This window comes from Aspergillus fischeri, genomic scaffold (assembly GCF_000149645.3).
Source record: "Aspergillus fischeri NRRL 181 1099437636264 genomic scaffold, whole genome shotgun sequence".
In the NCBI taxonomy this organism is placed as follows: Eukaryota; Fungi; Ascomycota; class Eurotiomycetes; order Eurotiales; family Aspergillaceae; genus Aspergillus; species Aspergillus fischeri.
The window spans coordinates 4,346,841-4,361,743 of record NW_001509762.1 but is presented as its reverse complement, the minus strand read 5'-3'; the positions used below and the strand labels follow the sequence as shown (position 1 = coordinate 4,361,743).

Genomic DNA, 14,903 nt, shown 5'->3' with positions numbered 1-14,903 from the left:
GAGACTCAATCGACATGTAATATACAATTGAGGCTGTCTAGAAATTAATGATACCCATTATTTGCAGAGTGTTGCCAACAGTGGCCTTGCTATCTGTTGTAGTACATAGTTGTATACCTCATGGGGAAGGCTTCGATAACGCTCAGCCAGCTGGTCCCGCTATCAAGCCAGGTCCCGCATAGCTTCTCCGACTCGACTCCGCATCATAAGTAACCTAAACCACCAAAACATCCGCCTTCGAATGGGATCTCCCCTTACTCCTCCCCAAGCATATCCTTAATCCCTGACCAGCCCATTTCCGAACCGATAAAAAATAAAGTTTCATGTCCGTCCGAGACCCCGTCCCCGCCATGTCCGCCGCCCTCAAAGGCGCCCAGATCTACTTTGGCCCATTCCTCGTCACCTCCCAGGTAAAGTACCCTCCCATCCCTCACCGGAAGATTATCAGTCTAACAGTCCACAAGGTCTTCCACCTCACACCACTCTCCTTCGCCCTCGTAAACCTCAAACCCATCCTCCCGGGCCACGTCCTCGTTTCCTCGCGCCGGCGCGTTCCCCGCGTCGCGGACCTGACCGCCGCCGAAACGAGCGATCTCTTCCTTACCGTGCAGCGGGTCGGACGGATGGTTGAGCGCGTGTACGGCGCGTCGAGTCTAAATATCGCTGTGCAGGACGGGCCGGAGGCGGGGCAGAGCGTGGCGCATGTGCATGCCCACATCATCCCGCGGAAACGGGCGGATCTGGACCATCGGGGTGGGATAGATGCGGTTTATCATTTGTTGGATGGGGAGGAGGGGGATCTGAGGCGGGCGTTTGGGGAGGGGAAGGAGGGTGAGAGGAGGCCGAGAGCGAAGTTCCCTGCTGTTGATAATGAGGGGCGGTCGCCGAGGAGTATGGAGGAGATGGAGGCTGAGGCGGAGATGTTGGCGAGGGAGATGGAGAGGATGGAGAGGGAGATTGTGGGGTGATTATGGCGGTGGCTTATAGCTGGTTCTATAACATACTTGGAGAATATATATTAGATTCATTATGAACTGTCAACCGTGCCTCGTTGAATGTCATGATACCCATATGGCTCATACCTAGACTCATGCTATCACACACTATCCGATCTAATTCTAGAATGCCAACCCAAACGCCTCCACCGGCCGGGCTCGGTGGATGATGGACCAAACTCAAAATGTAAAGAATGACGCCAAGTACGAATACACTCAACCTTCCTGCCTCCTGCGATAAGTCGTCTATGCTGTACCATTCGTGTTCGCGGCCATTCCTTTCCAGAAAGCCTCCCGCTCCTTGAGAACAGCGGCCGCCCATTCCTTGACCTCGTCCAGCTGGATACGACCGGCAACGTGACAGAACTCCGAGAGGTCAACCTTGTGGGTGCGCTCGTACTCGAGCATCTGCAGCAATAGCTCCATCTTATCGACGTCGTGCACAAATTGCGCCTCAAGAGTTTCGTTCGCTTCGTATTCGTTGAAGACCTTCAGAATCTCCTCGCCCGTCAACATGCCTCCAGGTACACCGCCAAGCAGGTTCTTCGCAATGTAGTCCATCACTTCGGCCTCGCGGCGCGCCTTTTCGGTCTTGTTGACCTTGTCCACAGGGGTGATGTCACCCACAATCGACTCGGCCATGTCATGGATAAGCGCCATCTTCATGCAGTGGGGCAGGTTAAGGCGGGAGGCAAGTGTAGGAGGTGCAAGCATGGTCATGATTGACATGCGGTACATGTGGTCAGAAATCGATTCGCCGGTGCTGATACCAAAGCGACGCCAGCCTTCGCGCTTGGTGGTCTTTAGACGTTCGAGGAGGTGGAAAAATGGTATTGGGGAGGCGGAGTTTTCTTCGGGAGGGTGAGGTAGTGTGGACAACACTACAAGTAATTAGAACCACCAAGGACGGAGATTAGCATTGAAGTAACTAGGTGGATCATACCTGACTGAGTGGTCCAGAGAGGATCGGAAGGTGCGTCGGAACCCATGATGCTGTTGGATGAGGGGTACGCTGGTAACGATTTGAGTGGAGAGATACAGCTAATTCAAAGACTGGATGATCTGATATCAATGGAAAGAGAGACTGTGAAATAATGCGCAGCGCAATGGGATATATGAGAATAGAAGCGACTGCGGTGATAAAGAATTAAAAGTTGGGGTCAAATGAGAGAGGGAAGAAAAGGGAAGATCTCTGCGGGGAGATCTCTTTCTTGTCACCGCCAACTTGGTAGGAGGGGGGGAACAAGCAGACGGCGCAGCAGCCACAGGCAATCTTAATGGTTATGGAAAATTATCACCTACTTCTGTTACAGTCCGCCTTTTATACTTGCCTGTCAATTCTATAAACCAACCTTCTATCTATTTGTCAGTCGTCGTCAGTCGTGTTAATTGTGATGCTCCTGATTGGGCCTCCAATGCAAACCATGCAAACTGCTTATCGTGCAGATAAACAACAAGCCAGCCTTGTAGAGAGGTACCTCTGTAAGGATTGGAGAATTGTCAGGGACTATCAGACTGATTCAATCCATGAATAGCCATTGGAGACAAGATACCTTAAGATGCATATTCTGATATGATATAAATAAGCTAGGAGAATTTTTTGCGGATGATAGTCATGCATTCTTCTGCTTCAAACACGAACATTTCAGGACCTAATTCACGTGATTACACCATGCTATTCCATATTGAAGCTCCAGTATCGCTTGAGGACAGGATGACCGGTAATAGCTCTGGGAAATGAATACTGTGTTGAAGTAAATAATGATATGCAAATGATGTGCCAATGGATAACTTGTGCCCCTCCCGGTTCTGAGACGACGCCGTAATAGTGGAGTTCTTCATAGTGTGTGCTGGATCTTCGGACCATGGAAGCTTTGTTGACATTATTATTCCCCCCCCCCCATATCATCTGCACGCATCCACCATGCAGTCCTCGAAACAACCTCTCCGGCCCAAATCTCTTAATTGGGCTCACCCATCACACACATGCGTCTTCATTCGCAATTTGAAGCTGCTGCAACTTGACCTTCAACCCGACTGGCCCGACATTACTGTCCGCTCTCTTTCGCCCTCATCGCAGAACCAGCGCCAGCGTATTAGAGCGGTCGAATGGGCTCTGTATCACCTGGTAGTCCTCTGGGATCCTAAGCTTGCTCACGATGTATGTGATGATTTGCAATCATTGTCCACTAAGCGCATGAATCTGACCAGCTACCGTTGCTAGAAACTCCGTCCTTTCTACCCTCCGTTGGAGCCGCTACAATCGGTCAATCTTCGTGCCGCTCTATCTCGAGTACTTTCAGATCTGAAGAAGAATGGCGATCTCGGCAGGGAAACTATCTTTCGCAAGTCCATGTTGGACGATTGCAAAGGGGAGAAGGTCGATGAGCTCCTGGCCGTCTTCTCCACCGCCGTCTTGCGCAAGGTCCTGGCTTCGTCGATGGACGGTCTGCCAAATCCTGCCGTGAGATTGTCCATGGCTAAGGGCGTCACTCCGGATGAGTATCAGCTGATGCTGCCGCTGATTCTTGCCCATCGTGTCTCTCTGGCCACAATGGGTGGACGTCGGTCCCGGATTATGGACCTTCATGAGAAGTTCTCTCAGCTGCTGGACAGCAAGAAGACTCAGCTAGACGATAGTTCTAAAGAGGGTCTGCCTGCTCTTCCCAAGGATGTCGCCAACCTTGATGCCCTAGCACGCGAGCTGAAAGAGAATTGGATGGGTAGCGAGGAGTGGGCTGATACCCTGCTCCAGGGCGGCGCTCGCAGTAGCAGTGATGCCTTCTTAGAGCTGCCGTTTGCAGCAGCATGGTCCAAGGCAAACGAGACGACCGTGGAGGATCTGACCGTCAGCACGACGCCCGACCTGCTGGTTGACTTGGAGTCCCGCATCGCGCGTCAGCGCAATCGGTTGCAGAAATGGCGCGAGGTCGCCCACTCCATGCGCGAGAAAGATGGTGCTGGCGCCCAGATGTCGGAAAATACAGCAAACAAGGCGCCACTGGCATTCAAGGACCACCAGGCTCTCACCGTGGCCAGCATCTCAAAGGCCGTTCGCCAGCCGCTAGCTCGAGCTGCTCCCCGACAAGACGACCAGGCCCTTCTACAGTCGATGAATGAAGCTCTTTCCCGCATCGACGGTAAGCCTCGTTCTTCTGGACGAGCCGGCCCTCCACTGCGTGTCCCTGCCATGGAGCCAACCATCACAATACCGTCCGACGCTGAATCAGCCAAACCCTCGATTTCACAATACTCCAGACCTTCCTACTGTAAAGAATTGAATGAAAACGAGGCCGTCCCTTCACCGGACAACCAATCAGCTGGAACAAGCTCGCCTGCCGTTCAAATCACGCCCGACCCTGACAGTGAACCCAGACACGACCCCCGCCTCAACACGTTCACCCTCGTCGAACGCACCCGCAAATCCATGTCGCTGCTTCCGCCTCCGAGCAGCCGACCCCCACAGCAGCCCCGTCGCTCGCGCAAGTCGCGTGTCTCCCTTCCCGTCAACCAGTTCGAAACACCCGAGAAACTGTCGCAGACTCGGGCGTCAACTCCGCGGGACGAGCTGTTCGAGGAGGAGGCGGACTACAATAGCGTTTTCAAGTCACGGCCGCGCGTCGCGCATAGTCCTATTGCCTCGCCGGCGGTGCATGTAGCACCGTTGGAGGAGTTTGATCCGGATGCAGATGAGGACTCCATTGGAGACCTTGAGGAGATGGACCTGATTGCTTCCCCGTCTGCTCGTGGGCGGAGGATATGATGCTTCCTATTTATTTGTGAATCTACATTGTCCAAACTGGTCTACGTTGGTGGTGTGCATATATTGCGTGAAATGTATATAAGGTTGTCTCGCGGAATGTAGATCATTAGTTCATTCGTGTTCATCGTATGATAGAGTAATTGTACATAAGTCATCCTGTGCATCCATCCCAGAGTCCCGCCCAGTGCCGTGTACCCCGAAGCAATCTTTATCTGCATAAACGCCTGACCGTACCCGCCTGAAATTCATTATGATTTGCCCCTTGTCCTTCGACCCGGATTCCGAGTGCGCCTGCGCGTCGAGGGTGGCTCATAATCGGAAGCAGATGCTGACGGCTCGGCCGCTTCAGAATCCGATATCTGCTGTGGAGGCGAGAGATCGCCGGGTCCGTCGGAGCTGATGCTAATGGCATCGTGACCGGGCCCCTCCTCATCCTCGTCCTCGCTTAGAGCTTCAGTTTGCTGCACGGGCGGATGAGTCTGGCGTGGATGGTGATCCTCAACGACCAGGTCGCCGTCGTCGCCGTCGTCTTCACCAGGAAGAAGGAAGCCACCGCCACGGTCGGCAGGTTCCCCATGCCAGTCATGCAAGGCCTCCGGAACAGGGGGTGGACGGGCTTGACTTCGTGCCTGTCGGCTTGCGAATGGGTTATGAGATTCGCGCTCCATGTCTCCGTCTCCGTCTTCGGCTCCGTACTCCTCGCGAACGCGCTCCGCGATGCGCAGCCCGAAGAGGAACTTGCGCCATGTCTGGAGGATGCGTTTCTCGGCCTTGAGTTGCTCCTTCTTCCGTTTCTCGGCGTCTTCGACGCGCCAGGCGTCCTTGACAAGATCTTCGTTCTCGGAGGCTACAACCACGCCCTGGATGACGGGGACGGCCATCTTGGACCCGAACTCGAAGCCGGTGACCGCTTCCGCGTAGTCGATGCCAAGCTTCTTGCAGATGCGTACTGTGCCTGGCCACGGAATGTGGACGGCACCGCGGGGTACCATGCTGGGTACGAAGCAGTCGATGTTGCCGTATTCGTTTTTGGGGATGATGCCGTCCCGAATTGGTGGTGGTATTATGTATTCGGTCTGGTACTTGGCATATAGGCCTTGCTTGGGCTTCTCGCCCGTTTCGCGTTCCATCTCGTCGACTTCGCGCTTCCGGAGAAGGGTGACGGCGCGGATTGGCACCAGTTTCAGCGGGGCTTCCCCCATCTTGATCTGGCGTCCTTCCTTGTGCCAGCTCTCAGCGGACAGGCACTTGAGAACATCAGCTCGCCGGTAGACCTTCTCCTCTTTGGCCTTGTCGCCCTTGCCGCTCACAAACGTGCGGACAGGCTGGGCCCCAGGTCGAAGGGCTTCTTCGCGGCGCAGAAATCGCTCCAGGACGAATTCAGTCGACGAACGAAGGCTCTGCAGCGTGTCCCCTTCCTTGACCTGTTTTTTCTCGGGTTGGTTAGGGCGTAGGTCTGTAGCGTCTTCGACCTCATCGACTTTCGTGCGATTTTTCTCGGAGCGCTCATACACCCGCAAAATGGTCCGAAACCAGTCATACTCGAAAAACTTTCTCTTCCGGCCGGGAACAGGAATTCTCTCTACTGGTATGCGATAGCCCTTGGTCTTGCCTGGCCAGGTTCGACGGCGGAGGTAGCGTGTCGTAACATCCTTAGCAGTCTTGTCGGAAGAGTACGCAACAACGTAGCATATGACCTGCTTGGCCTTCTCAGCTTTGGCCCCACGAGGCTCAAATGCAGCCTGCAGCTCTGGAGTTGTTGCCACAGGGTTTGACAGTATCAGAGGATCAATAGGGATTATCTCGTGAGTGACGGGTGAGGCTACCTCAGTCCAATAGATGGGAAAGGGAAGGTCCTTGTCGTATTTTTTGGGATTGTACTTATGGGCGGGAGCGCTCTCAGAGTCACTGCTGTCGGATTCTAGACCAACTATAGTCTCAGACCCCCCATTTTCCTCCACAGTCCCTTCTTCCACTTTGGGTCTCGGCGTGTAAGCCTCCGCTTTGGTCCAGCCAAATCCAAGGGGCTGCAGATTGGCGACCAGACGGGCTTCCATACCTAGAGCGCGGACCAGCGCGGTGAACAGCTGAGCCCCAAGATCTCGAGAGCCCTCCATTCGCTCTGCTGCAGACCGGAACTCTTCTATATCGCGTATTCGCTCCCCATGTCTCTCAGGATCGTGTTCGTCTTTTTGGAAAGAAGATATTTCGGCTTCCAGGCGAGCCATCGGCCGATAACCACCCTTTCGTAGTCCCGGCGCGGTAATCTTGAATTGCTTTCTCCAGTAAGCGGCCAATATTCTAAGCAATGAGATGATCGGATCCCCGCGACTCATATCCGGCTTCCCAGGCTCTACGCGCGATGAGCCTTCACTCCAATCCCGATCTGATTTCCGAGTTTTGCCTTTCTTTTTCTTGGACTTTATCTCCGGCTTCTTCTCGGGAGGGTCGAGACCGGAGGCGACGCGCCATCTCTTGACCTCCTTATGAATTCCAGCAGGGATCTTTTGACGTAAGATATCGTGGACTTTGGTATCGTTTGCCCAGGCGTTGCGCACGGCGTTGTGGTAAAGTAGGAATTGGACGTGTAGACAATGCGTGGCGATGCGAATTTGGCGCTCAATCTTGGATGGACCCTTCTTCCCATCTGCGATATCAGCCAGATGTACCTCATTCTTGTCCAATGTCAATTCGAGATCTTGCACAGCAGGAGCCGGCGTCGAGATCGACGTAGAGGTGAATTTGGAGTCCATCGCGTCCTCCCAATCCACCTCGTCGTCGTCGTCGGACTCGGACTCGGATTCGGAGCCATCGGAGGCTTGTTTCTTCTGTTTCTCAAGGTCCCTTTTCGGATGTGGTTCGTCGTCAAAGCTAGGCGCATCACTTAAGGATGAATCGGAGTCAGAGTCTTCGTCAAAGTCTGCGATCTCCACGATGGGGGTGGCATTCTGACGCTTGGCCGTGGGCGGATCCTCGGAAGAGACACGCTTACGGGGAACGAAGGGTGGCATGCGATGGAGCCGTGAAGATCAAGGTTGCAAAATGGCGAAATGTCAACAAGAGATGATGAGATTGGCTCGGAATATCGAAGAAAAGATAAAAGAACGGCGTGGCGACAGGTGGAACAACCGAGGATGAATGACGGAAGGAAACCCATAAAGATCTCCACATTCTCCAAGTGGAGCCATATTCTTCATTTCGACAGACGATAACTGGTATAGATTCGATCTCCTGGACTCCAAATCATCGCTCACATATATTTTTGAAATACGAAACTTCAGTCACTACTGCATCAGTGCCTAGTTTTGTCGCCAACGCGTAATCTTCATGGACGCCGTCAAACGATTCTTCTCTTCCCCGCGCTTTGCGGTTGCTGGAGCCAGCAACGATGCGAACAAGTTCGGCTACAAGAGTGAGTTATCATTGAAGGCAGCATGGCATACGGATCTTCAATCTATCAAGGTTCGACCATTGAATCGCTGACATCGGAATACTGATAGTCCTTGCTTGGTATCATCACCACTCTCTGCCCGTCACTCCCTTGAATCCTCGAGCACCACAGATCAATCTCCCCTCCAAGTCTTATCAGACGGTCCCTTCGCCCAGCGCTCTGCCTTCTCCCTCTCAAACCTCGCTGTCGGTTGTCACTCCTCCTGCGGTAACGCTGCCTCTGCTTCAGGAGGCTCATTCGGTCGGGATCCCGGCGGTCTGGTTGCAGCCGGGGACCTTTGACGATGCAGTGTTGGAATATGCCCGAGACCACTTTGAAGCAGCGATTGCAGGAGATGGAGGACGAGGCCACGAAGGCTGGTGTGTGTTGGTGGATGGAGAAGAAGGATTGGACGCTGCTGGAGTGCAGTGGACTAGTCAAAAACTGTGAACATCTATGATCATCGCCAAGCTGATGCATATACACTGTAAATGACGAAATGTGAATTGATCTATAGCGAGTGGTGGTTGTTGTAGAAACAAAGAAAAAAGAATAATGATAGATCCATCACATTAACATCATCGCTGCTTCTTAGGTATCATAAGGTGACCAAAAGAAGAGTGGTCTATGCGTCTCTCCCAGCCATCTTCATACTCTTTTCTCTCTTTCGCTTTTCTTTCCCGCCTCATCAGATTTATCTCTCCCAACACACCAAGTACTTGTCAACATCATCATCGCCAATATCATTCGTTCTTCTAGAGTTAGTCTAGTTTCTCTCCTCTAGAAGAGGTATCTAGAGAAATGCCAGACTTCTTTCTTGATTCTCCCGTCCCTCCCAAACTCGATCTGGCTGCCGCTCCTTCTCAACTATTTCAAGTCCCTCAAACTCCGTCAGCATCGTCATCGCTCTATCGCTCCATCTCCCTTCCCAGCCGCAAGCGGTCTCGCTTTGAATCCGGGGAAAGGCGTCCTTTCTATGACTCCCCCGTCGATCTCGCCAGCCCCGCTCCTTTGGTCAACACCGACTATCATCTCGCCAGCGGGGAAGAATACAACTATCAGCAACAGCCGTATTACCATCAACAGTTCTCCCGCGGTCCCTGGCTTGTACGCCGCGAGAATCCTGCAGAGGTCGACTACCGTCCCAGTCGCTATCGAGATCATCCTCTTCCGGCTCCTCTCGATGTCAGTATCGAGTCCTTGACCCCCAGTGAGGCCTGTGGACCCAGTCGCAAACGCAATCGTCGGGATTCGAATTTGCCATCCAGCCCCAGGCAACCTACCCATGATGAGAAGAACAGCTCGCAATCTGAGCCCGTCAGCTGGAGCCGGGCAGTCTTCAATGTCGTTGGCAAAGTGTGGGAGTTCTGCTGGTCGGGTGCTTTCCGAGGCTTCTACGCTGGAGGTGGCCGGGGATACAGTATGGGAGCCGATTCTGGTTTGAGAGCCCAACCTGATGAAAACTGGGAGGCACCAGTGTCAACTGAAAAGGAGGACTACATGGCATCCAACGATGTCACCCATCAGCGAGACGGATCATTACCTGTCCCTGGCCGGTTTCCGAAGGATGAAATTCAACAGAATTGGGTCATGGTTCATGAAGATACTCAGGATGGGTTCTTGCAGGTGGTCAGTCCATCCCCTGTAACTGCTCGACGCGTGAGTCGCCGGCATGGAGTCGTCCCATCCCATACTCGTCGCAGATCAGGCGTGACGATGCCTCGGTCTGGGAAAAGGATCATGCCATCAACTCCAACCAGATCACAATTTTCCTCCCCAGCAAAGCCGCGCGAGAGTCCTGTTTCAGTGGAAACGCAGCGCTACGTGGCTCGGATGCGCCGCATGGAGCGCGAAGAAGACGCTAGTTTGCAACGACTCAACGAGCAGCTTCAAGCGATGATTAAGGAAGGGAAACAAGCCTTGGGGACTCGGGTTGAGGTGGACGATCTGGATCTGGACGAGGATTATTGATCTTCCTCGGAATGCGCTCACAACTCAAGACACTCTTTCATATTGATACCCCCAAGCGTTCGTTTACCTTTTGAATTTTGGACGATTACTATCAGATGACCACTGTTCTGCTGCGGTACCTCGTTCCTTTCTTTGTTGTTTTGCGGTCGAAGACCTGTTTAACTCGGACCTACAGCCGAGAGAACTTCAGAGTCCCTCGCTTCTGCTGAGCAGTTGTACTTTTGAGGCATTTTTACGAGTGTATGAACGTTAACGAGAAGAATGACTTGTTATGATCTGACCCTTGACTTTTTTCTAATTCACATCGATCCCGCAGTCTCAATTGCGGTAGTGATCATCACGTCACGATGGAAGGGGAGCGAGTGTTGGAGGGTTAGCGAGTGCGTCTCCGACAGGCTTAACCAGACCAGAAAAATTGAAAGATTTGAAAATCTCCGGATTCAGCAGGAGATTGCCGAGCGTGGGGGACTCTAGCCGGGGCTTGTTATCGTTCAAGTGGGAGGGAGTATTCTTCGCCCCGATCTGCCAGTTTTGAACTATCAGTGAGGACCGAGCTGCTGCTTCTGATATAACAGGGTAGACTCACGGGAATAGGTGCTGCTGCCGCCATGGCCACGAGCAGGGTAATGACTACAGTGGATGACTTGACCATCTTGCTTGTGCTTCTGTTAGTCTGGACTGGGTCAGTTGAAACGCAGGTATGAAGCTGCGATGCGACTTACTGTTTTCGATATTGCACGTACTGTCGAAGACTCAACGGATGTGCGCAACGGGTCAGTGAAATGTTTTATGGTCTCCACGAGGTTTATGACTTGTAGGAGCTGTTAATACCAGACGCGACGAGTCATCGCGTTTGTTACCCCTAGATCATGGCTACATTCCAGGAGCCGGATCATGTATCACTTCCTTATCTAACGCTGGCCCCTATGGTGAAGTTTCTGCTGATCAACGGACTTCACAGTCCTGCGTAATCGACACAGATCTAATTTACTAACTTCTAATGTCTAATGGTTGTCTCGCAAGCAGCCTTCAACTGTGTATCTGCTCGACAATGTCTGTCTCATGCACACTACACGAGCTCATAAGCGCGAAAGTTGATTATCTCGCCTCCTGTGCTTGGTGTCTTGCATTCTCAATGTAAGGGATGGAATGTATCACTCATAGGCAAGGGTCGAATCAGAAACCGTACGAGGGGAGTAGCAGGGGGTCTTGGTCTATAGTGACAATGACTTGGGGTAAAGCACATGAAGGTGGCTTAAGGCTTGTGTTCGATGTGGATCAAACAAGAGCGTCACGGCGGTAAGGTGCATCAATATGCCTATAATCGCTTCGGTTGGAGGCAAGGGTATGCGCAATGCCCATTCTCCGAGCGCCATATAGATACATCGTGACATGGAGTCCAAGGCAGCTAAGCAGGTAGTTTAACGATGGATTGGATCGATGCTCAGTATCAGTCGAAGACGACTGCCAAACGATGATGAATTGATCCACATTTTCCTAAACCAAGGGTTGAAAGCTTAGGATCCTGGCTTCTTATATCCAATGACTTGAATGAACCTTTCTTAACTACACCAGAAAGAAAAAAATGCCAAAGGTGAAAATCAATGCGAGAAAAGAAGCAAAAAAAAAAAGAGCAGCACGCAGTGAAGGAAATTGAAAAAAAAATGACCTACGCAGGATTCGAACCTGCAATCTCTTGATCCGTAGTCAAGCGCCTTACCATTGGGCCAGCAGGCCATTTGATGGCAAGGAAAACCATCTTTAGTTACATAAGCTAAACAAAGCTAAAGTCCAACCTGTACTGCCATTTGCCCTAAATGCATCTACATGTCTGAACACATCGACCAGATGGTAATGACCTAGGAATGAAGGTCAGCCGTCCGAGTCTCCTTCCCATTGTTAGAGAAGCATGCTAGACCCAAGACACGCCTAATTAAAGCATATATCTAATTCATGCGGCTATAATTGGTACAGACGTCCCTCAAACGGTCTCAGAAAGATGAGGTCCGGAGTAGAGCTTGCTTCGCACGTCATGTGGTTCGACATGAGTAGCCTGGATGTCGACAAGTCGACGTCGTGATTTACGTAATTCCACGAGGAGGCGCAGCCGGAGAAGTTGAGCACGACAAGGTAGCATTTGTGTTTGGATGTTCGCTTGTAAGCCCAGATGATGGGGTTTTCTACGTCCAAGCATTCGTATGACCCGTAGTACTGGAAGCAAGTCAGTATCAGAGGATATGGTCAGCGCTCAAAAGGTGTGCTTGCCAGAGTCGGGTTGGCCTTTCGCATGGTGATCAGGGAGCGATAGAATGACCAGACCGACTCAGGACTATGTCTCTGGCTGGCGTGGCACCATTCTCCGCCATGATCAAAGGCTGGAAGCCACGGTTTGGCTTTCGGGTCTGTGAATCCCCCATGGGGATCCTCAGTCCACTGATAAGAATGTCTGTCAGTGATATGGCGATCAAAGTGAAGTGAATGCTGCTTCTCACCGGAATGGGTATCCGAGTATTATCGCGACCTTTCTGTATGATGGCCTTTTTGGCCAACTCGAGCTTTTGTGGTGCTTCGGTTCCTGCCTCTTCACAAGCTCTTCGTTACGTGAGTAATTGGTCAATGTGCCTGGCCAGAATAAGTGACACGTACGCTTTCCAATACTGGATTGTCTCAATGTCTTGATTCATTTCTTCGGAAAAGAGTCCCGGGTTGATCATTCCTAGCTCCTGCCCCTGGAAGATGAGATTTGTGCCCTGGAGCGTGAACTGCCATAGAGCTAGCAATTTGGCACACAGGGCCCGAAATCGCGGACTGTTGGTAGTAAACCTGGAGATGCCTCTTGGCTGATCGTGATTCTCCATCCAGACTGTGTTCCATCCCCCATTGTTAACCAATGTTTCTTGCCACTCGTTGATGATTCGTTTCAATTCGGGGAGCTCCCATTCCCGCAGCATCCACTTGTCGCCATCGTGGCAGTCGAGCTCTACATGCTGGAATTGAATGACTAGGTTTAGTTCGGGACGAGCATTGAATCGTGATGTATATCGAACAGCTTCAGGAGCGGAGACGCCGCAGGACATCTCTGCTAGGGTCATGCAGTCATAATGGGAGAACACTTCCTCGTGCATTTCCTGCAAGTACTCATGAATATGAGGTCTTTGGAAAGCATGTCAGCCTTGCAGCCCCGACAGGAATGGAACTTGCGGTGGAGTAATCATACCCGTTTGCAAACAAGTAATTTGCCGGCTGCCATATTGAACCTTCCTTGGAGATGGGAGCATCTGGAAAGGATGATGTCTTTGACACCAAGTTCATCGTGTCGAGCTTCGCCAGTGTGACGAGTGGTCAGTCATGAGGGCTACAGCAAGGCAAACACAACTGCTCACCCGGAACCCATCCACTCCCTTATCTAACCAGAACCTCAACACACTGTACAGTTCTTTTCGTACTTCCTCACAATCCCAATTCAGATCGGGTTGATTTTTGCCAAAAATGTGCAGGTCTTGATCTTCCGTCAGCCCCATATTCAGACATTAGAATGACGAAGTACGCACAGAACTCGCCTGCCAGCTCGTCCCACTCCCAAACAGAACCTGCCCCAGACAGAGTGAGCTTTAAAGACGAGGGATGAACATGAAAGCTCCGGGACATACCAGTAAATGTACTCTCCCAGTTATTTGGAGGTATACGATTGCCAAACTCATCTAGCTTCCCTTCGCTCCAAAAATACCAGTCTCGCTTACCTAGCCTGGGATCTTTTCGAGCGCGTCGAGAGGTTTGGAACCATTCGTGCTTGGATGAATACTAGTCAGTACGCCATTATTATCCTATCATCCATCGTGAACTCACCTCAGTTGCAGTGTGATTGAGGGCGATGTCCAAGATCAACCTGAGTCCTCTTCGATGTGTTTCCTCTATCAGGAGTTCCATGTCCTGCATGGTTCCAAAAACTGGATTAACCTTTCGATAGTCACTAATGTCATACCTGCAATCTTCTCGTCAGTCTCTCGACACAACGCTTAATGTCCAGCTCGTTTTCATACCCCATGTCCCGCATTGGCGATTCATAAATAGGGGAAATCCAGACCACGTCAATACCGAGCGCGACGAAATAGTCGAGGTGATTAACTATCCCGCGAAGGTCCCCTTTGCCATCTCCATCGGTGTCTTGAAAGCTCTGAATCAATACCTGATAAATGGTTGCTTTCTGCCACCAACGCAGCTTGTCGAGACTGTCTGACTCTTGACATTCTTTTGATGCATCAGGGCTCTGCGCCCTGTCTGTGTTGATCGGATGAAAATCTGAGCTAGACATAAAGGAGACGTCTTCTCTCGCGCTTGCGCTTCCATGCTACAAGACGGAGCGACGCACGAACGTTACAAAATCCAAAATCATTGCATATCTGGTGAGAGGTGGTATTTGCTCCGCGGCTTTGTTTTCCAGTCAACTTCTAACGGTCTTGTTGAGGTCATAGGATGGTCACTTCGTCCGACGGATATCTATTCCATGGGATGTCCGTCCTACGCTTCGAAAATACATCATCAATGATGATGACACCATCAAATAGATCATCTTGGGAGGCAAATACTGCCCCAGCTGCATAAATGACTACTTATTCTTCCATGTCAATCGCTTCGGCCAAGGATGTTTCAACTGAGACGATTTCTTCTTCAGAGAGCCTTCCGCTGTAGGTTGCGAAGCTTGCCTCCCACATCTGCCAGATCATCTAAGTCAGATCATCAATAC

The 14,903-nt window shown here is 51.6% G+C and overlaps 8 protein-coding genes and 1 non-coding gene across 9 annotated transcripts; 4 read left to right on the top strand and 5 right to left on the bottom strand.

Moving 5' to 3' along the window:
• Nucleotides 1-323: 323 nt before the first annotated feature.
• NFIA_086940 (HIT family protein) lies at nucleotides 324-968 on the top strand (the record flags this gene model as incomplete). The annotated part of the gene is made up of 1 exon (XM_001260634.1): nucleotides 324-968. The coding sequence occupies one exon, from the start codon at nucleotides 324-326 to the stop codon at nucleotides 966-968; it is 645 nt and encodes a 214-aa protein (XP_001260635.1).
• A 273-nt stretch (nucleotides 969-1,241) lies between these two features.
• On the bottom strand, nucleotides 1,242-1,984 carry NFIA_086930 (HD domain-containing protein; the record flags this gene model as incomplete). The annotated part of the gene is made up of 2 exons (XM_001260633.1): nucleotides 1,242-1,876; nucleotides 1,939-1,984. 2 exons carry the CDS (start codon nucleotides 1,982-1,984, stop codon nucleotides 1,242-1,244), a joined length of 681 nt encoding a protein of 226 aa, XP_001260634.1.
• A 935-nt stretch (nucleotides 1,985-2,919) lies between these two features.
• Nucleotides 2,920-4,758, top strand: NFIA_086920 (uncharacterized protein; the record flags this gene model as incomplete). The annotated part of the gene is made up of 2 exons (XM_001260632.1): nucleotides 2,920-3,156; nucleotides 3,220-4,758. 2 exons carry the CDS (start codon nucleotides 2,920-2,922, stop codon nucleotides 4,756-4,758), a joined length of 1,776 nt encoding a protein of 591 aa, XP_001260633.1.
• A 248-nt stretch (nucleotides 4,759-5,006) lies between these two features.
• Nucleotides 5,007-7,769, bottom strand: NFIA_086910 (Rad4 family protein; the record flags this gene model as incomplete). Its single annotated transcript, XM_001260631.1, has 1 exon — nucleotides 5,007-7,769. The coding sequence occupies one exon, from the start codon at nucleotides 7,767-7,769 to the stop codon at nucleotides 5,007-5,009; it is 2,763 nt and encodes a 920-aa protein (XP_001260632.1).
• A 316-nt stretch (nucleotides 7,770-8,085) lies between these two features.
• On the top strand, nucleotides 8,086-8,638 carry NFIA_086900 (CoA-binding protein; the record flags this gene model as incomplete). The annotated part of the gene is made up of 2 exons (XM_001260630.1): nucleotides 8,086-8,170; nucleotides 8,259-8,638. 2 exons carry the CDS (start codon nucleotides 8,086-8,088, stop codon nucleotides 8,636-8,638), a joined length of 465 nt encoding a protein of 154 aa, XP_001260631.1.
• Nucleotides 8,639-8,989: 351 nt separating this feature from the next.
• On the top strand, nucleotides 8,990-10,159 carry NFIA_086890 (uncharacterized protein; the record flags this gene model as incomplete). The annotated part of the gene is made up of 1 exon (XM_001260629.1): nucleotides 8,990-10,159. The coding sequence occupies one exon, from the start codon at nucleotides 8,990-8,992 to the stop codon at nucleotides 10,157-10,159; it is 1,170 nt and encodes a 389-aa protein (XP_001260630.1).
• Nucleotides 10,160-10,643: 484 nt separating this feature from the next.
• On the bottom strand, nucleotides 10,644-10,811 carry NFIA_086880 (putative pheromone P-factor (Map2); the record flags this gene model as incomplete). Its single annotated transcript, XM_001260628.1, has 1 exon — nucleotides 10,644-10,811. One exon carries the CDS (start codon nucleotides 10,809-10,811, stop codon nucleotides 10,644-10,646), a length of 168 nt encoding a protein of 55 aa, XP_001260629.1.
• Nucleotides 10,812-11,824: 1,013 nt separating this feature from the next.
• On the bottom strand, nucleotides 11,825-11,896 carry NFIA_086870. The gene has a single exon. It is a non-coding gene; the product is annotated as a tRNA-Arg (tRNA).
• A 222-nt stretch (nucleotides 11,897-12,118) lies between these two features.
• Nucleotides 12,119-14,471, bottom strand: NFIA_086860 (glycoside hydrolase family 13 protein; the record flags this gene model as incomplete). Its single annotated transcript, XM_001260627.1, has 10 exons — nucleotides 12,119-12,370; nucleotides 12,425-12,592; nucleotides 12,652-12,751; nucleotides 12,800-13,312; nucleotides 13,377-13,480; nucleotides 13,543-13,658; nucleotides 13,711-13,749; nucleotides 13,810-13,948; nucleotides 14,006-14,141; nucleotides 14,200-14,471. 10 exons carry the CDS (start codon nucleotides 14,469-14,471, stop codon nucleotides 12,119-12,121), a joined length of 1,839 nt encoding a protein of 612 aa, XP_001260628.1.
• Nucleotides 14,472-14,903: the final 432 nt, after the last annotated feature.